Source organism: Calypte anna, chromosome 27 (genome assembly GCF_003957555.1).
Source record: "Calypte anna isolate BGI_N300 chromosome 27, bCalAnn1_v1.p, whole genome shotgun sequence".
NCBI classification, from domain to species: domain Eukaryota; kingdom Metazoa; phylum Chordata; class Aves; order Apodiformes; family Trochilidae; genus Calypte; species Calypte anna.
In genome coordinates, this window is record NC_044272.1 from 2,613,458 (window position 1) to 2,640,953 (window position 27,496).

Here is a 27,496-nt window from a genome sequence, read left to right on the forward strand (position 1 = left end):
GGAGAGAAAAAAAAAAAAGTTTTAAAAAAATAAATTAAATGAAAAAAAAAATATCGAAGCCTCAGACACTGCGTCAGCTCTGCCCGCCCCCCTGGGACCGGCCCGAAAAGGCGGAGGGGGGAGCGGAGGCTCCGCGTCCCGCTGAGCAGTTTGGGGGGGGAGGTGGTGATGGGGGAGGTTGAAGCTGGGGGTGATGGAGGGGGCTGGGGGTGAGGGGGGAGTTTAGGGGTGAAGCAGAGGGATGGACAGCCTGACCAGTGCATCCCCACCCCCTTCACCCCCCCAGGAAGGGCTGGGACCCCCGAGGTTCCCCGGAGTGGGGAGGGGGGAGATACCCACGGTGCCGTTGCTGTGCCACGAGTGAGCATCGACCTCGGCGTGGGCCCCCACTCCACGAGATGAGGAGCTAAGGGGTGCTGCCCCGTGGCACCTGGGGGGGTTTAGGGCAGGTTATTTCATGCTGAGCCAACCCAGCTGAATCCTCCTGGGTCCCAGAGGTCCCATCTCACCTGTGGATGAAGGTTGCTGAGGCTGGACACAGCTCATTGCACCTTCCAGAGAGGTCTCAGCCTTCCAGCTGGAGGTTTCATCTTCCTTGTCCTCTGCTGAGGAGCCTGGGGGCAAAGAGCATCACCCAGGGTGGGAATACCCCATATCCAAAAGCTGAATAAAAAAACTTTTTTAATTTTAATTATTTTTTTTTTTACACCTCCCTTCCAAGCAGGGCTGCCCGGCCTCCTGAAAGCCACACCAAGAGGGCAGTGTGTGTGTGAAAAACGCTGGAAATCAGCATTTTCCCAGCTCTGGCTGGCTGCTCCTGTGCCAGGAGGTTTGCTGCTACCAGAGCCCCACAGGCACCACAGGTTCCTGCTCAGTTTTGGGGTTTTTTTTGGTTTTTTCTTTTTCCTTTGGTGTTAAAAACCACTCAGAGCTTACAAACCATCAGCACCAAACCTGCAGAGCTGCTCTCACCTTCCTGGAGGTTTGGCTGGAAGGAGGAAATTCAGCATTTGCCATTTTGCCTGGACCAAAGAAAAGCCCCAAATCTCCCAAACCTGGGAGAAAAAAAAAAACAACCAAAAAAACCCCAAAAAAAACCCCAAACCCAACCATGGGGCAGCTGCTCTGCCCTGCCTGCTTCTCCTCCATTTTCTGGAGCAACCAAAGCTTTGAGGTGGGAACACTCCTGGCTAAAATGTGGTTGTACTGGTGTGGAAGGGGTGATCCCATCCCATGGGAGCATCCCTAAGGATATCAGAGCTCACCCCCCTCAAAACTGTGCAAAACTGGAGTGAGATGATGGCCAGGGAGCAGGATCTGGCCTGTGAGGTGGGGCTGAATCTGAGTCAGCCACGGGGGTTTTGGCCTCTCTTGCAAAAATTAACCAAGTTGTTGTTCCCCAGTGAGGCAGAAAGGACCTGGGGATGGTGCCAGGATGGGCTCTGGGGGGATGCAAACCCTCTGGGAGGCCCCAATTAAACACATCAGCATCTGGGCTGTTGGGTTTTGGGGTTTATTTTGAAGCCAGGGATTATTTTTTAATTGAGGCAGCTCCTTGCTCACCCTCCAGGGCTACAGACACAACAGGGGCTGCACGTGTGAGAGGAGGAAATGGCCCAGATCCTCCCTCCCATCCCTAAAACTTGGGACCCACTCCTGGGGGATAGCACCCATGTGAGTGGATGTGATGGGAGCCAGGAATTCCCCTAAATGGGTCCTTTTGCCCATCTTGGACAAACCAGGAGGCAAATCCCACCTTAACGGGGGGGCCCAGCAGAGCCCAAAGGTTTGGGATCCCACGGAGCATCCCTGGCGTGGTTCATCCCATGGTTTGGAAGCCACAATTAGAGTCTGCATGATTAGAAGGTAATTAGGACTTTCTTACAATGAATTCCCCCAGCCCAGCCCAGCAGCTCCTCACCTACTCTCCTCCTAATCCAGATTAGTACCAGTTGAGTTGCTACTTGTTGGAGGAAATGCATTTTTTCCCTTTTTTCCCCTGGGAGCTTTCCAAGCTGTCTGACCTCTCTGGCCCGAAGGATTTAGGATTTGCTGCCAAATGAGGGGACAGAGCCCCCCCCAGAGCTCCTGAGTTGAGGGATGGGAGCAATGGGCTCATCCTGGCTCACCCAGAGCTTCTGTGTCTGTCCCCTAGCTGGAAAAAGGAAAATAAATGTGTTTGGTTTGGTTTTCTTTTTCTTTTCTTTTCTTTTTTTTTTTTTTTGTTGGTTGTGGGATTTTTTTGTGGGTTTTTGGTGGTTTTGTGTTTTTTTTTTTGGTGTTTTTTTTTTTTTGGCTGAAGCAATGTAGCCTATGGGGACAGTCCCAGTGGATGCAGTGGGATGGGGAGGAAACCACCTCGTAGCCAAGTTGGCCACCAGAAAGATCAGGGAAAATGTCTCTGGAGATGGATCCCTGCCACTTTGCCCACCTTTGGCTGCAGGTTTGGGGTGTGCTGGCAGAAAATGGGTCAGCTTCCCACAGGTGGGAAAATAAGAGTTGCTAATGGGATGTGGGACTTAGCTTCTCATCCCATAGCTCCCCAAGGGGTTCCCTCATCCCGTAACTTCCCAAGGGATTCCCCCATCCCACCCCCAAGTGGTGTTTGTCCCTTTCCCTCCAAGGATAAACCTAGAGATGCTGGGGGGGGGGTCTCAGCTCTTTGGGGGGGGACTCAGCTCCTTGGGGGGGTCTCAGCTCCTTAGGGGGGGTCTCAGCTCCCTAGGGGGTCTCAGTTCCCTAGGGTGGACTCAGTTCCTTGGAGGGGGTCTCAGCTCCTCAGGGGGGTTCAGCTCCTTGGGAGTTCTCAGCTCCTTAGGGGGGTCTCATCTCCTCAGGGGGGGGTCTCAGCTCCTTAGGGGGGTCTCAGCTCCTTGGGAGGGGTCTCAGCTCCTTAGAGGGGGACTCAGCTCCTTAGGGGGGTCTCAGCTCCTTGGGGGGTCTCAGCTGCTTAGGGCGGGCTCAGCTCCTCCAGGGCCCCATCAGTGGCCATGGGGTCCCGGGTGATGCTGATGCTCCCGGGGTTTGGTTTCTCCAAAGGGAAGGGTTCAGAATGGGTGGTGTCAGGGGGTGCTGGGGACGTCCCCTGCCCTGCTCTGCAGTTTGTTTGAGCACAGGAAAAACAAAGTTTAAGCTCAGCCCAGGCAGGAGGATCCTGGCCAAAAAAGCAGGGCCATTTCCCTGCCTCCAAACTGACCCATCCCCTCTGCTCTTACAAGGAGCAGACAGGGCTTGGCCAGCTCCTGGGATCTCTCCAGGGGCTCAATCCCAGCCTCACACCCCCTCCCCACAAACCCCATCCCAACCCCCCAACGAGGGTCCCTATGGAGAGGAGGAGGGGGGGGGGTGTCCCTTTGTGGGTTCCCCACACTGAGGCCTTCGGGGCTCTTTTTGTTTTTGGTTTTGTTTTGGGGTTTTTTTGCTGTTCTCTCTTCTCCAGCCTTTAAAAGTCAGGCAAGTTCAAGCTGCAAATAATTTATGAAAACCAGATGTGCTCCCTCTGAGCTGCCACGAGGAATTTCAGGGCTCTCCAGCCTCGGGAGGGCTGGAGCTGAGGTCTCTGCCCTTCCGCCGCGGGGGCGACGAAGCCGAGGGCTGCCCAGGGAGCAACTCTGCCCTCTGAGCCTTCTTGTTACCTCTCCTTCCTCCCCAGGGCTCTTGGAAAGGGATGGAGAGGAATTCCAGGCGTTTGCAAGAAATTTGTCTTTCAGAAAAAAAAAAAAAAAAATCCAAACACACACCAAAAAAAATGAACACCCAAAACACTTTCTCCCCACGCCTCGGGAGGAAATGAGCAGAGCTGGGGAGCAGGGAGGGGATGGATCTGGAGAGAAACACAGCCCAGGATGGGGATGCTGGGAATGGGACCAGAGAGAAGAGATCCCACCCTGCTTCATGGCTCTCTCCAGCAGGAGCAGTGAGGTCCAGTGGCCACGTTGTCACCCTGAGATGTTCCCTCTGTCACCCTGCCCATCACCATCTCCTTCTGGATCCTTCAGCCTGGAGGGGGTTTTGGCAGCAATCCTGGAGGGTCCCCTGGGTTTGGGGGTTATCAGGAGCTGGGAGGAGCTGAACAAAGCAGAGATTTGGGCTCTGATCTCCATGTGGGGCTGAGCCAGGCCCAGGGTCAGGAGGTGGCCGACACGACTGCGGTCACGAGAGGTCAAGGCTGAGCAGAGCTCTGGTTTTTTCTTGCCCTGAATGCAAACCAGAGCCAAGCACCTTCTAAACCCTCCATCTGCATTCCCTGGGGCTGCTCCGGCAGGGATGGGAGATCTTTGCAGTGAGCCTGAGTCTCCCTCTCTCCACCCTGCTGCTCCCCACACTGTCCCAGCAATCCCAGCTCCATCCCAGAACTGCTGAGCTCCAGCTGGACCCTTGCACCCTTCTGCCCCATCCCTGCATTTCCAGCTCCATCCATCCCAGGACTGTTTGGCTCCAGTTGGACCAATGCATCCCTCTGCCCCATCCCTGCATTTCCAGCTCTTCCATCCCAGCTTTATTTGGCTCCAGCTGGACCACTGCATCCCTCTGCCCTATCCCTGCATCCCTAGGAAGCAGGCATGTCCATCACCCTGGGTGGGGGGGAGAGGCCAAGCAAACTCAGGGCTGTTGGGTCCTCCCCTGGCCACGTTCACCCCCAGGAACAGAAGTCTTGGCCACAAGGACACCATTGTCTGGGCAAGGCCGAGGAGTGGGGCTGAGAAGCTCTCTGATTTCATGCATGGGTGTGGAGGATGGGGAAGGCTGGGGAGGAGCTGCTGCTGCTCCTCCTCCTCCTCCTCCTCTTCTGGGCTCTTCTTCACTCCCAACCCCACCTCTTGCCATGGGGGAGGATGCCACAGCTTTTTTTCTCCTTCCATCCTTAAGCTGCAGCTCAGGATTTCTGTTGCTTCTCGTTTCCAAAGGCCAGGAAGCTGCTGAGGCAACACAGGGAAGGTTCTGTGGTTCTGGCTGACCCAGTAAAACCTGAAAACAGGGGGTTAGCAACTGCCTGGCCCAGCTGTGAGCTGAGCTACACCAGCCTGCAGGCTGCCCTACCCTGGAGCTGCTATCCCAGCTGATGGAGTTTGGGCTGTAATGATGGGGCAGAGGGATGCAGTGATCCAGCTGGAGCCAAATAAAGCTGGGATGGATGGAGCTGGGAATGCAGGGATGGGGCAGAGGGGTAAAAGGGTCCATCTGGAGCTCAGTAGTCCTGGGATGGATGGAGCTGAGAATGCAGGGATGGGGCAGAGAGGTGCAAGGATCCAGCTGGAGTCGAACAGTCCTGGGATGGATGGATTTGGGAATGCAAGGATGGGGCAGAAGGGTGCAAGGATCCAGCTGGAGCCAAATAAAGCTGGGATAGATGGATTTGGGAATGCAGAGTTGGGCAGAGGGGTAAAAGGGTCCAGCTGGAGTCAAATAAAGCTGGGATGGATGGAGCTGGAAATGCAGGGATGGGGCAGAGAGGTGCAAGGGTCCAGATGGAGTAAAACAAGGCTGGGATGGATGGAGCTGGGAATGCAGGGATGGGGCAGAGAGGTAAAAGGGTCCAGCTAGAGCCAAACAAAAACTGCTCTGGGGGACAGATCCCACCCGCCAGGTACCAGGAGCTCTGCAGAGCTGGTGGGAGATGCCTGCAGAGGAGCTGGGTGGGGGAACTGGGAGCTCCCTGGTTTTTGGGCCAGATGTGAGGAGGCTTGGAAGGGTCGAGCTGCCAAGGTTTATTTCCATATCCCATTGTGTGTTTTCCAAGGCCAGCAGACTTCAGGAGGAAGAAACAAAGGGAGTTTCTCAGCCCTGCAGTTCTTCAGTGGCAGCGTGGTGGGAAGAGTTGGAGCTGATGATCTTCCAAGGGTTTTCCCAACCCAAATGATGGTTCCATGACTGAGAACAGGGGCTTCGGTGTCCATGGGCTTGGAAGTGGCCAGCAGGCAGTGGCCACAGGGTCTCAGGGCAGGCAGCCCCAGCACGGGACTCCCAACGCAGATTTTTCATCGCCAGACACAGAAAGGGGCTTTTTGGAGCCCAAACACATGAAGGTCCTTAAGACAGCTGCTGCTCTACTGGAAAGGGAAAAACACACCTTGGATGTCTGCCCCAATGTTCCAGACCAGGATCAATACCAGTAATTAAATAAGAGTTGTAATTTCCAGCAACTTCCCTCTCTGCTCCAGAGATCTCCCTGCTCTGAGATGGTGACTGCAACCTTCCTCCATCCTTCCTTTATCCTTCCTTCATCCTTCCTTCATCCTTCCTCCATCCTTTCTCCATCCTTCCTCCATCCTTCCTTCATCCTTCTTCCATCCTTCCTTCATCCTTCCTTCCATCTTTCCTCACCTTGTCCTGGGTCACTTCTGTACAACCACCCCAAGAGAAGCTCCTGCCACTGCACTGTGAAGAGCAAACCAGGAAGAGCCAAGCAAATCAGTTTCTTAAAACTTATTTTAATATCCATGTCTCATCTGTTGGGTAGAGCCAAAACAGTCTGGCTTGGTTGAAGTTACAAATTCTTCATACATTTTTCTTGAAGTAAATGAACAGTGTGGCAATAAGGTCTGTTATTGGAAGTGAAACCCATATTAACCAGGTAGGTGTCCCAGCCAGAATTCTACCAGGGTTCTTCACTGCTGTCAGCCCCAGGAAAGGCCAACGCTGTCCCCAGGCCCCTGGATGGATGTTGCACAGCAGGAATAAAAGCATCTGACACAAAACTAATCACACCCACAGAGATAGCACACACTGGCTGGCCAAGAAACAATGGGACCAGAATAGAAAAAAAAAACCCTTTTAGAATTCTCCCTGATGTGGACAGACATCAAATCATCCCTTTCAGCAAATGGGATGAAGCATCAACCCTGATTTTGCCTGAGTAGAGCTGTCAAAGTGCTGCTTGCTGAACAGTTACCTTCTGGAATAGAGCAGCAGGGATGGAAAGGGCTAAGAAATGATGGCTGAAGATTTAAAGATGCAGTTATTTCTTTTCAAAAGATGCAGTTATTTCCTTGTTTTCAAACACCAGAGTTTAGAGACCACCTTAACGTGGCTGCAAGTCAAAACGTCCAATGAAAAGCTCAAAAGTCACTACAAAAATAGTAATAAAAATGAAAGCAGCAGAATTCTCCCTTCCATTGCTTAATTCCAGCAGGCTCCTCCATTTTACAGTTGACCATAAAGCTCCTGATCAGGTTTAAGTGTAAGATTTGCAGACAAAAAAAGCAGACAAGAACTCTCCAAAGGGGTGACAGAGGAGGTGGATTGCCATGAAAATGCCCCAAAACAGCTCCAACACTGCCAGAGCAGAGGGAACAGCCTTGGAGGTACCACTCAGAGGACAAGTTCATGCCATGGTGGTCTGGGGATTGGGTCAGGAGGTGTGCAGAGGGTAATCTGTTTTTTAAACAACACCCTGAAATCCAACAGTGGGCTGCTCAGCTCCCTCCTGAGACAAACCTTGCTCTTGAACACTGCATCTTTAAATATTTCTGGCTCTGAACTCCTGCCACATGTTAGGAACACTCCAACCTGGCTGCCACATGTTCAAGTGCTGTGCTTCTTGGGTGTGTTTTCAGCCTTCCTTCAACAGGGGGGGAAAAGAGGCAGAGAGGGGACAAGAGGTTTGCATTTCACAGCAGGCAGACTCCAGCTGAAGGTGTAAGAGCCCTCCGGGCAGATTACAGAAGGGAGGAAAAAAAAAAAAGGTAATAATTAGGGTGTTTGCTCCCTTCTAGAATATTACCTCATTCCCTCTCATCTGAAATCAGATGCAGTGATGGCAGCAAGTTAAAAAGCTTGAAAAGGAAAGTGTTAAGAGAGAGAGGAAGCTTTGCTGTCAAGTCACCCAAGTGAGAAGAGCAAACAAACCTTCAAGTTTTGGATTTTTCCTGTACAGCAGAGCATGAGCACAGATCACACCTGAAGCTGTGCCCCTATTCTTTCCTGTTCACTGCCTGCCTTTTCACCAGCCAGCAGAGATCATGCTCAGGAGAGCAAGGGGTGAGCATGGCAGGGTGTGTCTTCAAAAAAAAGAAAAGCAAAGCCCTCCCAATAAATTAAAAAGGTGCAACCGTTGTGAGAACCATGAAGCAGCAGCTGAAATACCTCACTCAGATCACAAGAAATCCACCCCTGGGCTTCACTGCCCTCCTGAGAAGGTAAATTCCTCCTAAGAGGCACCTCAAGGGAGCAGCAAGCTGCACCATCCACAGAATGGACACTGCCATCAACCTGCTAATATGGGTTTCGCTTTGAGACCAGAAAACTGTTTTTTCTTCCAAAAAATTGTTATTTTTAAAAAACTGAAATTAATTAGGGGTAAAACACTAACTCTAGTGCCATGAACAGGCAGGATCAACTTGTTTCCCCTCCAAAGGGCAAAGAGTCATATACCATCCCCAGCTGAACCTTGGTGCTTCGAGCTTTTCAGGAGATGTTACCTAAACTTTATTAAAAGAAAAAGAACAATGTTTAAATATCAACACTGGACTAGCCCAGTCTTTTTTTTTTTTTCCCAAGTCCACATTCTTCATATGAAGCACACACGGCGTCCTGGATTCCCCAAGGCTGCATGTTCAGAAGTTCACAGTACATGGAACCATGTCTTTTTGTGTTTTCTTGAGTTTCCCCTCCTTGCTCAGAGCAGCCACCCTTTTGTGGGCATTGCCTGGATAAACCTCAAGCCACCCCACGGCTTGGCCTAGATGCTGAAGGTTTTCTTGATGAAAGTTGATGTTGTCATGCTCTATGGATGGAAAAAAAAGCAAGAGAAAAAAAAAAAAAAAGCACCTGGTACAGGTTTCTTGAGACCCTTGTGGATTCCTCTTATTCCGAAGCCGTTTTCTCCAAGTCTTTTCGCCGGTTTCTCAAGCAGTTTTTTTTGTTGGTTTTTTTTTTTTGTTGTGTTTTTTTGTTTGGTTTTTTGGCCTATTACTGTGTCTCAGTTTGAAGAGCTGTTATTGGATGAGCCAGAGGTTGATGCAATTGCAGCTCCAGCTGGGCTGCTGGTGGATACAGATTTACGGATGTGAGGCAGTAGGTAGGGGTCACAGGCCAGCTGCTGGACATCTATCCGATCCTCCTTTCGGTAGGCCAAGCAACGTCTGATAAATGCCTGCAGAGAGCCCAGAGGAAAAATGGGATTTAAGTAGAAAGACAGCAAGAAGAAGCTTTCTTTCATAGCTTGCTTTCACAGCTTTCTTTAGGTGTTGGAGGAATGTGACAACCCCACTGCTGAAATCCCTTCCCCACAGGTCATGGCGCAGCTCCGATGCCAGGAGCTCATCTTTGAGCAGGAGAAAGCATGAGCAGAACACTGCATTCTGCTCCATCCTGAAAAATTACCACCCAAAGCCACTGAGAACTCTGCAGGAGACACAGAACTCTGGGTGGTTTGAAGGAAATCAAGAAGGAACTGCCAGAAGCCACCAGCAACTGACAAGGAGTGTGAGCAAACCCTCTGCAAGGATCATGAAATGTCTGGTTGGAAGGGACCTCGAGGATCACAGCATCCTAAAATGCCAGGTTGGAAGGGACCTCAAGATCATAGGATCCTAAAATGTCAGGTTGGAAGGGACCCCACGGATACAAGATCATAAATGTCAGGTTGGAAGGGATCTCAAGGATCACAGGATCCTAAGATGTTAGGTTGGAAGGGATCTCAAGGATCACAGGATCCTAAAATGTCAGGCTGGAAGGGACCTCAAGGATAAAGGATCATAAATACCAGGTTGGAAGGGACCTCAAGGATAAAGGATCATAAATACCAGGTTGGAAGGGACCTCAAGGATCACAGCATCCTAAAATGTCAGGTTGGAAGGGATCTCAAGGATCACAGGCTCATAAATATAAGGCTGGAAGGGATCTCAAGGATCACAGGATCCTAAAATGCAGGTTGCAACCCTTCTGTAGATTTATTTACCTTTGCTTCTGGTGTGACTACTGGCTTTGGAGGGAACTGCACCTCGGTAGCTTTCAGAATTGTGTTCTCCTGCAGAATATCTTGTTGTGACTGGTTGTGACCAAAGGGCTACCAAGAAAAAAAAAAAAAAAAAAAAAGAAGGAAGACAGTTGTTAAAGGTTGATGACAGGCCTCAAAAATCCCCTGACACTCCTGGTTATCATCACTTGGCTCAAGCATCCTTCTGGGCAAGGAGCCTGGGAGTGTTGGGAAGGTGCTTCAGATGAAGAGGACACATTGCTCCCATGTTTAAACTGAAAAAAAGGGAGCAAGCTGGAACATATCTGGGGTGTCTCCAGCTCAAAACTGGAGGAATCCTCTACCTGCTTCCAGATCTCAGCTTAAGCACGAGGTGCTGCATCCATCTAGGCTGACAGGAGCTTCAATCTGTTGGGCTGATTCCATCATTTATCTGCCTGACAACTCTGAGCAACACCACGTGTCTGTCACATGGTTACCAAGCACCAAACAAGAACTGATGGAATCCTCTTCCTGTCCCAACCCATTTCTTCTGCTGTCATGAAACAAATTACCTTTTCTCAGGACAAATCACCTTTTCCTGATCCAGACTCTCTCCTTCCAAAAAAACCCTAAAAAATCCCATAAACTACCTTTTTTTTTTTCTTTTTTTTTTTTCCTAACACACTTGCAACATCAGGTTTGATAAACACTGAGTGCACTGAAAGCATCACAGAAAGATGCCAGACCAAGAATTCCTTAAAAATCCACTTTTCCTGCCCATAATGGCCTCAGTGAGAACATGCCCAGAGGAGAGAGTTCTGAAGAACACTGCTCCTAAAGAAATGTTAAGTTCTAAACACACTCTGCATTGCAGCTGAGGTGGAAGAATGTTTTAAGCCTGAAGGAAGCAGAAACCAGGGCTGCTTCCTAAAAGGTTTGTGAGTAATCAGTAGGAAAGGAGTGAAAAATCTCTTCTTACCTTTCTGCCATAGAGACACTGATAGAAAATGACTCCCACTGACCAGACATCAACTTTATTTGAAATCTTTGGAGGTTCTTTCCCAACCACAAAACATTCTGGTGGTAAATACCTGATTGGAAGGAAGTGACAAGAGGTTATAAGCAGCATCTCAAATGCTTTCAATCATTTTTCTTCAAAAGGAAGGAACAAACTTCTGTGATCAGACACTGGTGTGAGACTCAAAAGGACCCTAATTCCATTCCTGGGCATCTCTGGTCCAAGATTTTCAGTTCTGGGAACAATGATCCCAAGGATTCTCCAGACATTTAGGGTCTGAAGTACAGACTTTTTTTTTTTTTCACCAGAGCACATAAAATAATCCCATTTTTTATCTTCAGAACTGTTTTTTTTTTGTTTAAAGAGCTTGGCCAACAATTCCCCAATAGAAAGACCCAGCCAAAAGCCATCAGTCTAAAAACACAAACCCAGATGGCATGGCCTAGCAAGACATTCAGCATCACTTAAACTAGAGTTAGGTTCATTTTTAGGAACAGAACAAAACTCTGATGACACAGAATGCCTCAACAAATGTTCCTGTCCAACTGTTGCCCATGGTGACAGTCTGCAGCTTGGGCAGCATCTCAAAATCAGTGACACTCTGCATTGCTCTCAGCCATGGGTGACAAAGTGACAACAAGGAAGATCCTGAAAACATCTTTTATGTGACACCTGAAAATGAAGCTCTGATTAGAGACAGCACTGTGAGATTTACATCTTTCCTAAGAGTTAATTATGGCTTTTCACCCTGCTTATTTCACTGAAATGCTCTTTTCCATCTTCCTGCTGTACCTGGACTGCCAAACATGTAATGGTATTCTCCTGTTTGCTTCAAGTGTCAGCCAGTGCCATTATGGCCTGGGAAATTGCAGCCAAGTCCCACTCCAGAGCTCACTATCTCAACAACAGGAGTGCTTTTTCACCAGGCCCTTTGGGTTTGCAAACACACAAACCTTAACCCTCTGAAAAGCAAAAAGCTGCCAGCCACAAAGGAGCTGTGTGACAAGAGCACTTTCCAAGGTCTCAAACTTCCACTGTCTGGAAGCTGCCACAACAATGGCAGCACAGACAGAGCTGACATCAATCCAGAGCTGTTTGTAAACTCTTCTTGATCTGTAACTTGTAAATGCCCCAGGGAATGCTTACCAGTAAGTACCAGCCCCCTGAGATGTCAGTTCCATGCCATCAACAGAGTTGTAGCTGTCATCATCCATGATTTTGGAAAGTCCAAAATCTGTGATTTTTATCTCTCCACATGCAGTACCATTGACTAGAAGAATGTTACCTAGATAGAGGGGAAAAAACAGCCCCTTAGGATACAGGTCTAGCAGAAAAAGAAAAAAAAAAGAATAAAACTAGTGCTAGAACTCATCTACCCATCCTTGAATGACCCAGTGGCCTGATATTACTTGGAGTCTCCTGATCCCAAGCCCTAGTAGCCAGAGGAGCTTGATGCTCATGCTTTTTGACCCCTCCCAAAGGTCCCCTTGGAAGGGCAGGTCAAAAAAGAGGATTAAGGAGAGAAGTACACAGCCAGAGTTATGACTCAGTCTGCCCAGAAGTCCTGACTTGCCCTGGCCTCTCAACAAGCCAGAAAACTCCCTCCTTCCTGGCAGTGTTCCCCAGTGGCTTTCGAAGCTCTAAAAGGACAATTAGTGCTTAGACAAGAGTCTTTTCCAAACCCACTAAAGGCTCAAGAAGTCAGGATCATCACTGCTTTGCTCCAAGGTCTGCAATCAAGCAGCAGAATCGTTTGTGATGGCAGTGGCTGAATCACAGCTCCAGCCAACTGCAGACAGAGCTCAGCCAACACAACCAAGTTGGCAGCTGGAGGAAAAGAAACAGGGTCAGTAGAGCTGGAGCAAGAGCACCACCTCCTGTCCAGATTCCTCCTCCTGATGCAAGAAAACCACATCACACAAGTTACACAATGCTGATGAAGTGTCACCAGGAAAAGGGAGATGAGCCAGAACTGCTGGAAGAGGTGGCTGAGTTTTACTGGACAAGAGAAAAGCTCTGGAGGCAGAATGCATCACCCTGCACTGGAGGGATTCCATTTATCCCCTGGTGATTCTGTGCAACAACCCAGGGAAATCTGCAACAACATTTGGAGAGGATTTTCTCCCTGGGAGATGCTGAATTCCAAGGCAGACCTGAGAACTTGGGACTGTTCTGGTCTCAGCTTTGGGAGCTGCCACATGATAAGAAAAAGCAAAAAGTGCCAAGTTAGCTTCTGCCACCCAATTTTCAGGCAGATGATTACAGAAAGAATAATCCAGAGGAATGGGAACATGAAAGACAGCAGTAATTATGGGAACCCTGATGAAGCAATAACAGAAGCTCAACAGCAGAAGAGAAGCAGAACATGAAGAAACCAAACAGCCACTTGGTGGTTCAAGGACTCCTCCTGAGCAAGGGAAGCCACTTTTTCTGGAATGTTACTTCCTTGGGTTGTGTTGCAATTTTGGGAGACAATACCCTTTTCACAGCACGACCTATGCATTTGAGGTTTTTTTTTTTCTTTTTTCTTCTTGTAAGTGAAGTTTTCCCAGACAGCCCTGTCTCCTTTTTTGCTGCCTGACCCAAGTAAACTTCCCCAGGCTTGTTGTAACCCATTACCTTTTTTCAGCATCCTTAAGCACATCAGCTAGCAGCACAACATACCTGGTTTAAGGTCATAGTGTATGATGGGAGGTTTGATTTCATTTAGGTATTTTAAAGCATTCACAATCTGCATGATAATGGATCGTGCCTCTTTCTCTGACATTAACTTGTGTTGTTTCAGGTAGAAATCCAGATCATTCCCCTCACAGTATTCTAACACTGTACAAAATCTGAAGGCAAAAAAAAAAAAAAGTTATTGTAATTAAGGCACCTGAGATGAAACAAAAAACTTGGCTATTCCTCATCTGGAAAACCCATTTGGTTAATATATTAAATGAAGAATCCTCCAGCTTATCAATCCCAGGGCCCAGGAGCACAGAAATTCTCAGTGCTCAACAGTCCAAAGGTCAGAGATCCCCCCATTAAAATCCTGAAGCAGAAAACTCTGCAACCTGGGGCATTTGTCCAGCTAACAAGTCAGTAAAATGGTGAAATGGTCAGACCAAATCAAATCCCTTTTTTATTTTTTCCTAGTGAAATGGTCAAACCAAACCAAACACCTTTTTGTTTTTTCCTAGTGACACAGTCAAACCAAATCAAATTCCTTTTTTTTTACTTTTTCCTAGTGAAGTGATCAAACCAAATCAAATTCCTTTTTTTTACTTTTTCCTAGTGAAGTGATCAAACCAAATCAAATTCCTTTTTTTTACTTTATCCTAGTGAAGTGATCAAACCAAATCAAATCCCTTTTTTTTTACTTTATCCTAGTGAAATGGTCAAACCAAACCAAATCCCTTTTTTTTTTTCCAAGTGAAATGGTCAAACCAAATCAATTCCCTTTTTTTTTCTAGTGAAATGGTCAAATCAAATCCCTTTTTTTTTTCCCCAAGTGAAACAAACCAAATCAAATCCCTTTTTTTCCTAGTGACACAGTCAAACCAAATCAAATCCCTTTTTTTTTTTCCTCTAGTGAAACAGTCAAACCAAGCCAAATCCCTTTTTTTTTTCCTAGTGAAATGGTCAAACCAAATCAAATCCCTTTTTTTTTCCCTCCAGTGACACAGTCAAACCAAATACCTTTTTTTTTTTCCCTAGTGAAATGGAGAAACCAAATCAAAGAGCAACTTACGAGTCAGTATCCAGTGAAAAGTAGTCATAGAGCTTAACTATTCGAGGATGATCCAGTTCTTTGTGAATTCTGTACTCCCTACATGCATGTCTGAAACCAGGAAAGTCTGAGCATTAGTCATACAAGTGATTTAATTCCAAGTTGGGCAGATAGTGAACCCACAGCAGCCCCAACTTCAATCAGACCCGTGCACATTATTCAGAGAGCTCAAGAAAAGGCATGAAAACTGGGCAGAAAACTTCTGGAGAACCACAGAATCTGAGTGCATCTCAAATGCTGGCATTACTACAAAATAACTCCTCTTGATTGAGGGTACTGCTTGCCAAAACAAAATAACCTCAGAATAAATCATTAAGAGGTCAAAGATAGCTGAATAAAAAAAAAAAATAATAAAAAATCAGAAAGTTCTAGAAAAAATTCTGTGATGCTCAACTTCCAAGCTTCTAATTCAGTTTAGTTTGTCCCAGTGACTCGTTGGGGAATTAAAATCCCTTTTTTAATCTTTGAAGCTCTGTGGAAAAGGCTTGGCTGCCACACAGCAGAGTTTATCTAACCCAGAGCAAGTGTTGGCAACACCAAAAGGCTTCCTGTACCTCCTTTTTTGGCCCTGCCATAGTCCTGGTCATCAGTGAAAACATTAAGTATTGTAGGAAACGAGGGGAAGGCAGTCAGGGAACAGTACCTGGAAGATGGGCACAAAAAACCCTCTTTCCTCCAAAAGCAGAGTTTAAGCCATGCCAGAGGGGAGAAGCCACTTCCAAGGCTTTAAAACCTTGTGCCCAAAACCTCTGGGTGTGAATGTTTAAAACATTTCTAAGCTGACCACAAATTTTGCAAGTAGCTACTGGGCTGCAGAGTGATCTGGAAATCCTAGAATCCTAGAATGGGCTGGGTTGGAAGGGACCTCAGAGATCATCAAGTCCAACCCTTGATCCACTCCCACTGCAGTTCCCAGCCCATGGCACTCAGTGCCACATCCAGGCTCTTTGGAAAGATCTCCAGACACGGAGAATCCACTACTTCCCTGGGCAGCCCATTCCAATGCCTGATCACCCTCTCCAGAAAGAAATTCTTTCTCATCTCCAACCTAAACCTCCCCTGGCACAACTTGAGACCCTGCCCTCTTGTCTTGCTGAGAGTTGCCTGGGAAAAGAGCCCAACCCCCCCCTGGCTCCAACCTCCTTTCAGGGAGTTGCAGAGAGTGATGAGGTCTCCCCTGAGCCTCCTCTTCTCCAGCCTCAACACCCCCAGCTCCCTCAGCCTCTCCTCACAGGATCTGTGCTCCAGTCCCTTCCCCAGCCCAGTTGCCTCCTTTGGACCTGCTCCAGCACCTCAAGCTCCTTCCTGAGGGGCTGAGGGGCCCAGAACTGGACACAGGACTCAAGCTGTGGCCTCCCCAGGGATGAGCACAGGGGCAGAATCCCTTCCCTGGACCTGCTGGCCACGCTCTTCCTGAGCCAGCCCAGGATGCCATTGGCCTTCTTGGCCACCTGGGCACACTGCTGGCTCCTCTTCAGCTTCCTGGCAATCCAGACTCCCAGCTCCCTTTCTGCCCCTCTGTGCCCAGCCTGGAGCTCCCCATGGGGTTCTTGTGGCCAAAGTGCAGGACCCGGAAATGTGGCAAAAAAAAAAATAATCTGCACACAGAAAAACCATCCAAGGCACTGGTTAAACCATTCCAGGAGGCCCTGGGGAACATGGCTGCTTGCTTCCCAGCCTTACTTACTTGTGATAGTTTTCTTTTTTCTCATCCCTCCAGTTTTTATTTAACTGGTGGATTTTCACAGCTACATATCTTTGTTCTGTTAAATCAAATGCCTGCAAGAGAGAGAAGAGCTGAAAATCAGTAGGAATCACAACTTCCAGTGAATACTGCAAAAGCAGGACAAGCTCTAACAAACCAATATCCCCACCCAGGAAATCAGCATTACAACATAGTGTGAGTGAAGAACAAGCCCACATTTTGATGTCATTAAATTCACTAATGAAACCAAACAACTCTGAAAACAACTGAATATTCTGGGCTTTGATCTGACCTTCCCCATAGGCTCTAAGAAATGAAAGTCTGACATTTTACCAGTGGGCTCAGAAAGGCCAAATTACCAAAAATCTAGTTAATCAACTGGGAAAGACCCTGCCATTATTCATTCCCAAATAACTTTCTACTCTCAGTGCAAAAAAAAAAATAAAATCCAAACCATACAGATGATTTTCAATCACCCTGGTAGCACAGTTCTCCATTTTGGAGTTTAATATTTCAGTTTATTTAGAAGCCAGAGAATTCAATAGCAGAACTGTGTAAATCCTGGGCTGCATTTTTGCTCTCCAAATAGTTTCTTGCTGTTTAGGCAAGGTTTAAGGAATGAACCACTGCAATTGTGCTCTCAGAGAAATGCAGAAATCTTTTCCCTTGTCTGAGAGCAGCAGCAGGTAATCATTTCTAAGATGTGGCAAAATCTGAATGCAAGCAGCTAAGGACAAAGTGTGTCCACCTCAAAAGTTGGACACTCAACTCCTAATGATTAATTAATTCATTGGCCAAGACCCTGGAGAAGAAGGGCTGAGCATTTCTTTAATAATAAATAAGAATTAATTTAATAATGAATAAAATTTCTTTTAATAACAGAGTGCAACTCTTAAGCATTCATCCCCTCTTGCTTTCATCTCTGGAGCCATATAGAATCATAGAATCATAGAATTAGCCGGGTTGGAAGGGACCTCAGAGATCATCTAGTCCAAGCTTTGTGCTTAGCAAAGCCTCCAAAGAGCAATTCAGGGAACTTACCACACTTATTAATTTTTTTTTCACTACCTGAGCAGTCCAGCCCCCATCCCACTCCCCCCAACTTGGTTTAGGAATCTGTTGTGCTGCATCAAAATCCTAAATCACTGTGAGGTTTCCAATCTTTGCATTGGCACAGCTGTTATCATTCTAGCCAAATTCAACATGAATTAAGAACTAGTGGGTACAGATAGGGAAGTATTTAGAACTGGAAAGGATTTAAGCACAGCAGTCAAATAGCAAGCATCAAAGTATCACACATCTTGGCCATGCAAGAGTGCTGACAAACAAGTAATCCTCAGTTTCAAGAAGTCCCAGGACTACACACACCCCCACACACACCCAGTCTGCTACTTCAGAGGATAAAATGAAGGAAAAAAAGAAAAAAAAAAAGCACTTTCTACCCCTAGAAAATGAAGGCTTTGCTCTTTTTCTTGGAATTACTTTCTCTTACAGTGATGCTCAGGCTTGCTGTGCCACTCACTATAATTTTGCTACTTAACATATTTGTGTGTAGCACTTGAAGAAACAAGTGGTTTGCTTCTCTGGCCTGAAAAAAAAACCTTGCAGATCTGAAAAAAAAAACCACCAAAACCTTGCAGATCTGAAAGAAAACCAAACCTTGCAGATCTGAAAAAAAACCCCAAAACTTGCAGATCTGAAAAAAAACCAAACCTTGTAGATCTGAAAAAGAAAAAAACCCTTGCAGATCTGAAAAAAACCCCAAAACCTTGCAGATCTGAAAAAAAAAAAACCCAAACCTTGCAGATCTGAAAAGAAAACCCAAAACCTTGCAGATCTGAAAGAAAAAAAAACAACCTTGCAGATCTGAAAAAAAACCCAAAACCTTGCAGATCTGAAAAAAAAAAACCTTGCAGATGTGAAAAAATCCCAAAACCTTGCAGATCTGAAAAAAAAAAAACCCCAACCTTTCAGATCTGAAAAAAACCCCTTGCAGATCTGAAAAAAAACCCACCAAAACTTGCAGATCTGAAAAAGAAAAAATCAAAACCTTGCAGAACTGAAAAAAAAAAAAACCAAACCTTGCAGATCTGGAAAAAAAACCCCAAAACCTTGCAGATCTGAAAGAAAAAAACACCTTGCAGATCTGAAAGAAAAAACCAAACCTTGCAGATCTGAAAAAAACCCTTGTAAAACTGAAAAAAAAAAAACCAAACCTTGCAGATCTGAAAAAGAAAAAATAAAAACCTTGCAGATCTGAAAAAAAAAACAAACCCAAAACCTTGCAGATCTGAAAAAAAAACCAAAACTTGCAGAACTGAAAAAAAAACCAAAACTTGCAGAACTGAAAAAAAAAAAACCCAAACCTTGCAGAACTGAAAAAAAAAAAAAAAACCAAACCTTGCAGATCTGAAAAATAAAAACCCAAACCTTGCAGATCTGAAAAAAACCCTTGTAGAACTGAAAAAAAAAAAACCAAACCTTGCAGATCTGAAAAAGAAAAAATAAAAACCTTGCAGATCTGAAAAAAAAACCAAACCCAAAACCTTGCAGATCTGGAAAAAAAACCAAAACTTGCAGATCTGAAAAAAAAAAACCCAAACCTTGCAGATCTGAAAAATAAAACCAAACCTTGCAGATCTGGAAAAAAAAACCCAAAACCTTGCAGATCTGAAAGAAAAAAACCCCTTGCAGATCTGCTGCAACATTCTTGACGACCCCATTTGCCCCAAACCTGCCCAATGAGGACAGGGGCAGAACCTAAGAATCTCCAAGCTAATGCAAGGCAAATGCAACACGTGCTTTGTCCTCCCCTTCTTCCCTCCACAACCACACACCCCAGTGAGAAAACAAGTGTAAAAATCCTGCTTACTGCAATATTTCCCTGCAGATTCAGATTACACCACAGAGTGCCACTTCAAATTTACCTTATATACTTCACTGAAGCCGCCTCTACCCAGAAGATGTAGCAACAAATATCTATCATTTAGTGTTGGGTGGTCTTTAAATCTGGAGGGAAAGGCAGAGTTTAAAAGGACTGAGAGAAATCAGGCATCCTACTGCACAATAAATTCCAGTTAATAAAGAGTTTAGGGGTAACATTGTGATTTTTAGACAGGGTAATGTTGAAACTGTGGTAAGGACTGAGAGAGCTGAGGTTATCTGATCACTTTTTAATGAAAAACCATAAAATAACACTTCAGTGCACTTTCTTACATTAACTTCAAGTTATATCACCATGTTATCCCTCAGTCAAGTGACATATTTAGTTGTAACACTAATTTAAATAAAAAGATCCAAGTGTTTCCAATTATGAAGGCAATTTTTTTTTTTTAAACACAGTTTTGCCCCTGAACCCCATGTGCTTACTGTGAATTATCTTCATTGTGTATCCTTTTCAATTCCCTGATATGTAGATTTCTAACCCTCTCTAGCCTTTCCAACTCTGCCTGGATCTCTGCTTCTTCCTGCACAAGAAGAAAAAAAAACAACAAAAGGAGTTAGGATGTCAGCCTGGTTTGAAGAAACAGGAATATAATTCTACTTGTAAAGTAGTTATTGGTAAACAACTTGTTTGTGAGATTAGAGAGATGCTCACAGCCAACTAAGAGTCAGGTGGAAGGTGGCAGGAATGAAAACTGGGCAGTTTTGTTTACAATTACACCCAGAGAGGAGCAGGTCTAGCTTTACACCTTGTTTTTAAGACTTTCTGTAATTAAGAAGTGCTGTAGCTCAGGTCCTGCTCCTCCCCTGACTAAATGCTAGGCAGATGTTTTTCCAGGACAAAACAAAAAAAGGATGGAAGAGAACATCCAAAGACTGGGGAATGTGAAATGACAACACTGGGTCCTGTTAGCAGAGTTCAGAGGGTAACTCAGTGCCATGGGTGAGTTCTGCTGCTGGAGCTGGAAGTTCTCCTGCCCTCAAACCTGACCCAGTGGCCAAGGTTGTAAAGCTCAATGAAAATGTGCTCCTTGAGCAGGATTATTTGGCATTTGTGACTCAAGGGACAGAGTTACCCATTTGTCTTGTGACTGTTCCCTTCCCTTCTCAACTTGTTCTATTTTTAAGCATCAAGAATAAGCCAGTTTCCAAAAGTGGAGCTTCAGACAATGCCAGGATCCCAGAACATTACTTCAGTTGCCATTAAGGTCCATTTCCACAGGAATTCCTCTGTTCCAGGGTTGCACACTACATGCCAGCACAGTTGGAGCTGCAATGAATCCCTTCCAGCAATGCAGAAGCTGCAGAGCAAGGATGCCTCCAGCATCCTCCTGTCCCTATCACTTATCTGTGGTCACATGTCAATAAAACATTGTGGGCAGAGTGCCAGGGGATTCCATGTGGACATCAACTTCTCCTCACCACTGAAAATAACAAGGTGGAGAGCAGCATTAATGAGGTTTTGCATTCCTCTTGTCTGTCAAGGTTGCAGGAAAACAGAGCTCAGACAGAAGCTGAGAAAAGGAGGACTCCAGCAACACATTTCCACACTTCCTCTTTGGTTCATATGTGAAAAAAAAACCTCTTTGGCCTCAGCAGAGCTCACAGCTAATCAGGGAATGGCAGAAGACAACTATTCTTTTCTTTCAGTACCTGTTGAAGTGTCTCAGAAAACTTCTTGATAGTTTATTGCAATTGTTTCAAAGTTAACCAATATATTGAAATAAATCCTCACTTAGTGAAGCCAATATTTGAAAACAAAAATGCATCAAAACTACCTCAACACCACTAGTTCCAAAAGGCCAAGAGAGTTTATTGGATGGTTACTGACAGTCTTGGTTATTCCATATGGTAAAGAAATGGGAAAATTAATGGTTGCAGGTTTTCTTGCATTCCTACAAGTGCTTTCCCTTGCTCTGTCCCTGTGTGTTCCCCCACATTAGACACAGAGACCAGCACCAGGGGACAGTGACAGAGAAAGATGCACCAGAACACTGCAACTCCCTGCCTAAAATCATTGCAAAAAGATGATTACAAAATAAAATAACCTAAATGCAACTCCCTGCCTAAAATCATTAGTACAAAACTATTATTACAAACTCCCCCCCAGCCCCTCCAAGTGACAAAACCCTTTAAATTATCAAACTCTAGTGACCTAAACAAGGGAAATGTTGTGGTTCAGAGCTCACCAGATGAAAAACTTGCCTACCTACCAACTTCTTCTGCAGTTCTTACCTTTTTAAGATGACCTAGTCGGAGTTTGAAGATTTCTTCCTGTTCGTGGTATTCTGCTAACGTTAACCTGCAGAGAAGAGAGAGATCCAGAGCATTCAAATTTAGTGGAGGGGATAAAAGAAACTGTCTGGAAAACACCCATCAGCAGGGGGAGTGACAGCTGTGCAGAGTGTGTCAACAGCTGGCAGGAAATGTTTAAGGTGTTCTCTGCAATGTATTGAGTTTCCTTATGGTCAAGCAAAAGCAGAGCAGAAGCTTAAAACTTGATAAAGCAGATCTTGATTTCAAATCCAAGTCCCTAAAAATACCTGGTCAGGCTAGGGAAAGGTGTATTTTTTAACAAAAACTTTTAACAAAGACTTTTAACAATGAAAGTGAAGCCCTGATCTAAATACAGACCACTGAAGCACAAATATTCATGAGTTGATTTTCCCACTTGAAGTTTCCTTTCCTAATCCATGTTTGTATTTTATTTTGTAATAAAAGGTGAGTAATTCAACCCAGCATTCACTCTGGGACCAGCACTGCCCCTGGCCACAGAGCTACTGCAAAAAGAGCTCTGATCTGGGATACAGAACTTGTGTCTCAGGCTCTGAGCATTGGCTTTCAGGGAAACCTTGGGAACTTTAATCCATTTTACCCTTTCTTTGAGTTGATGTAGAGCTAGAAGCAGCAATGGGATAAGGGGATTTTATTGATGATAAGTGATGTGCAAAGTTTCCAGCCTTGCTGGCTGATCAAAACATTTTTTCAGAGCTTTTTTAATGTCTTTTGTAGCCTTTGTGTCACATGAGACAGAGAGAAAGCACAGCTTTCCACTAAAATAGAGACAGATCCCATCACTAGCAAAAAGTAACCATGTGCTGAGATCCTTGAGGTTAAAAAGAAGAATCATTTCACTTCCTTTCTCACTCCTACCAACAAGGACTTTGGCAAAAGCATCACATGTGAACACCAAGTCACAAAGCTCCTATCAACACTGACTTGGTAAACAAGAGATACATGTGACAGCACATAAATACAGTTTTTTTGAACCCAAACAGAGTTCCAAGCATATCCCTGGAGGATTCCTCTTGCAGTAGCTCTGCTCTGCAGGGTACTTAGCACAAAGGTTTCTCTATGAGGTCTTCACAGCAGCAAAACCACAACCAGGATGGAGAGGGGATGGAGCTCTGCAGCCAGCAGGACCCTGGCTCACTGGGCAGTAAACTGAGAGGAGGAAATCACCAGCTGATTAAGTGTTCCTCTTAAAATGCCCCAACTTCTCTCTGCTGTTAACAATGCAGAGACTGTTAGCTGATTAATTTAACTGTTAGCTGATCAATTTAATTGTTTGCTGATCAATTTAACCCCAAACTCCCAAACCAAGCTCCCTTGGAAAGGATCTCAACCAGAAGGAGCTGCTTATTGCAAACTAAAGACCCATACAAACCACAGCCAGTCCCAGAACTGTTGCCATGTTGTCTCCTTTCACAGAAAAGCAGATTAATTCACACCTCACTAATTCACACACTTCCCCCAGCAGCAGTCTGACTTTTTAAATCACCTAAAAGATTGCCTGGAAAGTTTTGGTCTTTGGTCAGTATCACTGTATAAGGAAAGTTTTGGTCTTTGGTTGGTGTCATGGTATAAAAAGGAATAAAAAGACACCTGAATAAACCAGCCTCAAGCTCTCCTCATGTTTTAGGGCACAGAGGATACACAGATCTACACCCCAACAGGCTGCTCATGAAGCAAGAGATGTCATGAGTACCACCAGGCTAACACTGCCCAAAATAGCTGCCTGCTGGCAGCAAGCCTTCCAAAAACCAAGGGGGCTCTAAGACAAACACTGCCCTGTTTTACAGAAACATGCTTGAAATGCACTACTCCTGGCACAGCTGAAGACTCCAAGGTTGCCCCAGCAAACCTCAAAAAGCCCCAGCAGCTCAATCTTCCTGAATGAAAAGCTTTTTCTCATTCACAGAGTAAAAAGGAGTTTCAGCAGAGCACGTGTTTCAATTTGCATCACGGGACCTTCCTCTCCTTTTTTAAGAGACAGCAACAGCCATGAACAAAAGAGGAAGGAAAAATATTTAAAAACATTTAAAAACTCAATGAAGGAGTTTGGCTGTCTGCTTCCCATTCAACTTTCAAAAACATTTTTATTCAACTTGCCTCTTGCTTTCCACAGGAAAATCCTTCCCACCAGACATCAGAACATTTTGTATCTGGATCCACACTTGTCCCAAAAAATGCATTTGCAGGGTAACTACTGATTAAGCAAGGACTCAGGCAGTACAGTTGCTTCTGCTGACTTGCAAAAACCATGTTTTCCTTAGCTAAAACCTTCCCCATGAGCCACATCCATCCACTGGCAAGCAGCTTTTATCAAGAGTGCCACAAGAAGCTCTTCTGAACCACAAAGATAAAACCCCTGAAATGTATCAGTGAAGAATGGGGAGGAAAAAGGGTAAATGTCTGTATTTCAAGTTAGTTGCTTGCAAAAGGCACCAGCACCCTCCTGGGGAGCACCCTGAGCAGTTTGATTCACCCAGGCATCCCTGCTCTGAGTGCAAGAGGCAGTGGGAGCTTTGGCACTTTGAAAGCTTAAGAATTCCAAGGGCTTCAGGAACTCTGTGGTCAAATTATGCCCAGGAGATTTCACAGAGCACGAAGAAAAGTGTCACTGAGAGTTCTGGCCTTAGCCAACAGCAACAAAATAAAAACTGTAAAGGAAAAGTGGTAGAAAGCAGGGGAAAGTCTCCTACTTAAAATATTTCCAACTTGCAAAAAAACTTCCAAATGAATAATCTAAATTTCTTGTGAGACACAGCCTTCCTCTGAAAACATGGGGGCTCTTAAAGAGTATCAGGAACTTCAAAAGAGGTAGGGAAGAAAAGAAAACCTTTTATAGGAAGGAAGGGAAGCACTTCAACCACCTTTCAACTTCCCTGACTGCTCTGGAGATACAAGTCAGTGCTTAATGAACTGTCTTTAGACAGAACATCTTTTTCTTTCAGTGTACCCCATTAATTGCTTGAAAAGCCTCACCAGAAAGCCTGTGGAAATAAAGGCTTCTAAATGTGTACAATTATTTTTTTTTTAACTTAAAAAAAGCAGCACGTAACACGCAGTGATACCAAAATCAATTCTGAGGTTCCAACACTGAGGAAAAAGACACCACTTTTCAAACTTGACTCAAGAGGAATACTGGAAAACTCACTGCATTTGGGAAAAAAAAAAAAAAAATCCAGCTCATACAAAGTCTGGATTCAGCAATCCTCCTTGTTTTACTCCACTGAAAACTATTTAGAACTGCAGCCAGCTGTTGCCGAATGCCAGGCTAATTCCACAATATTCATTTTGTGCATGGAGTGAAGCCTAGAGGCAAGGGCAAGATTCCATTTCCCAGGAGAGCTTTTTCTGCTCTAATCAAAGCCCCCAGGCTCTGCAGAGCCCCATCAAGGCCACTCAACCTACGTTTCATTTTCTGCTCCGTTGGTCTTGTTCTTGCGCTGCTTCTGCTCGTTGCTGGCTGGAGGGGTTTGTCCCATTGCAGGGGGCTTCCTTTTTGCTAACATTTTTCGTTGTCTTTCTATTTCTTCCCGTTGGGAATTTATCCTTTCTTGTTGCCTGGAAAGAAGGGGAAGAAAAAAAAAAAAAGGAAAAAAAAAAAAGAAACAAACCATGAAGCAGATAAGTGGTGGCATGGACTCGGTTGTCTTCAGTCTCCGCTCTGAACTGGAGCACTGAATTTCAAGTTAAACTTTGAAGATGAGGAGTAAAATACTTATCTAGAGAAAAAGGGGGATGTGCCAAACACTATGCCTCAGGTTGCTTGAGCATATTTTTATATAAAAAGGCCATGAAGCAGGTAAGTGGAAGGAGTGGACTCGGTTGTCTTCAGTCTGCTCTGAACTGGAGCACTGAGTTTCAAGTTAAACTTGGAAGATGAGGAGTAAAATACTTATCTAGAGAAAAAGGGGGATGTGCCAAACACTATGCCTCAGGTTGCTTGAGCATATTTTTATATAAAAAGGTCATGAAGCAGATAAGTGGAAGGAGTGGACTCGGTTGTCTTCAGTGTCTGCTCTGAACTGGAGCACTGAGTTTCAAGTTAAACTTTGAAGATGAGGAGTAAAATATTTATCTAAAGAAAAAGGGGGATGTGCCAAACATTATGCCTCAGGTTGCTTCAGCATATTTTTATATAGAAAGGAGATTCTTTGCCTAGCCCATAGAAAGCTTTCAGTCAGTGAAAGGTTTTATTCATGCTGGTTGCTAACCTCAGGGAAAAGCCAGGGTTCCATGATAAGTCACTAAGTTTCCACACACTTTTTCCTAGAAGGCTGTGTTCTAAAGCTCAGACTCTCCTGTTAAAACTATTCCTGAAGTCTGAGAAAATACCCTTATGCTTCAAGGGTACAGTTAAACCAGCCCTGGTTCCCTGAAATATAACCAATTCCCAATTTCACTCAGGAAACAGTCTCTCCTCCAAGATAAAAAGACTATCTCAAACCATTTTACAGTGATAAAAGCACCCTTGAAATTTCCTGTCTGAATAACTTGAGCATTTACATCCTTAATTCACTTGTTAAAAGAGTCTGAGGCTGCAGGTAAATATTGCACAAATATTTTTTTCATGACTTGCTGCACAGACTAAGGAGGAATTACAAAGTCCTTAATCTGCACCTAACATGAGCTGCACCTCCCTATCTGGCTACAGAGAAGTTGTATCATTTTAAAAGATCACACATAGTTCTAATGCAATTAATTTGCCAAGTCCTACTTAAAGGTCTAGGCCAGGTGGGAATTTACTGGATATTTCCATTAACATCCTGCATAAAAGGGGCTCTGATCTTCACTGCCAGGTTTCTGCAGCCCCTTTGATCACTGTTACCAGGAGGCAAAAAAAAAAGTTAAATAGTATAGATTTTCTCTTTCAAGTTTCTCTACTTACTACTTAAAAAAAAAAAAAGGCACTAATTAGCCTCCATTAATACATGCAAGTATGCAAATTAATTTGATTGCCTCATGAGAGATGCAAGATCTGTCCACTCTTCCCCAGCACAGCCACCTAAGTGCACTAAGCCCAGAGGCCAACTCAAATAATTTGATTCCAGTTTCAAGTCTCTGGAGGCTTAATCATAGAATCCTAGAATTGGCTGGGTTGGAAGAGACCTCAGAGATCATCAAGTCCAACCCTTGATCCACTCCCACTGCAGTTCCCAGCCCATGGCACTCAGTGCCACATCCAGGCTCTTTGGAAAGATCTCCAGACACAGAGAATCCACTACTTCCCTGGGCAGCCCATTCCAATGCCTGATCACCCTCTCCAGAAAGAAATTCTTTCTCATCTCCAACCTAAACCTCCCCTGGCACAACTTGAGACCCTGCCCTCTTGTCTTGCTGAGAGTTGCCTGGGAAAAGAGCCCAACCCCCCCCTGGCTCCAACCTCCTTTCAGGGAGTTGCAGAGAGTGATGAGGTCTCCCCTGAGCCTCCTCTTCTCCAGCCTCAACACCCCCAGCTCCCTCAGCCTCTCCTCATCTCAGAGGAAGGGCCAGGTGTAAATGGTACCTTTGTCATCTTCACCTGGTGGTGTTTTGACCTGGGAAATCTTTGCTCTTGGAATGCAACAGAGAAAAGCTGGGGTGGGTTGATATTCTCAGGGCTTTTTCAGCCAGGCCTAAGTGTGGCTCCTTTTCCTGTACTCAGTGCCACATCCAGGCTCTTTGGAAAGATCTCCAGACACGGAGAATCCACTACTTCCCTGGGCAGCCCATTCCAATGCCTGATCACCCTCTCCAGAAAGAAATTCTTTCTAATCTCCAACCTAAACCTCCCCTGGCACACCTTAAGACCTTTAAGAACTTTAAGTGGAAACACATTTCTCACTTCCACGTGAAAACATTCCCCATGCTCAGGGTGAGTTCCTCTCT

At 45.4% G+C, this 27,496-nt stretch overlaps 1 protein-coding gene across 8 annotated transcripts in view; it reads right to left on the bottom strand.

Annotated features, from left to right (window-relative positions):
* Positions 1-6,411: 6,411 nt before the first annotated feature.
* Positions 6,412-27,496, bottom strand: part of TLK2 (tousled like kinase 2) — a 47,198-nt gene continuing 26,113 nt past the window's right edge. For all 8 annotated transcript variants that reach the window (XM_030465850.1, XM_030465855.1, XM_030465853.1 and 5 more), the window contains 11 exons: positions 25,037-25,189; positions 21,575-21,641; positions 19,766-19,863; positions 19,324-19,405; positions 16,379-16,470; positions 14,653-14,742; positions 13,584-13,753; positions 12,066-12,204; positions 10,881-10,992; positions 9,902-10,009; positions 6,412-9,094 (listed from right to left, as the gene is read on the bottom strand). In XM_030465850.1, coding sequence (XP_030321710.1) covers positions 8,921-9,094; positions 9,902-10,009; positions 10,881-10,992; positions 12,066-12,204; positions 13,584-13,753; positions 14,653-14,742; positions 16,379-16,470; positions 19,324-19,405; positions 19,766-19,863; positions 21,575-21,641; positions 25,037-25,189 — 1,285 coding nt within the window. In that variant the 3' untranslated portion in view covers positions 6,412-8,920. The remainder of the gene's footprint in view (positions 9,095-9,901; positions 10,010-10,880; positions 10,993-12,065; positions 12,205-13,583; positions 13,754-14,652; positions 14,743-16,378; positions 16,471-19,323; positions 19,406-19,765; positions 19,864-21,574; positions 21,642-25,036; positions 25,190-27,496) is intronic.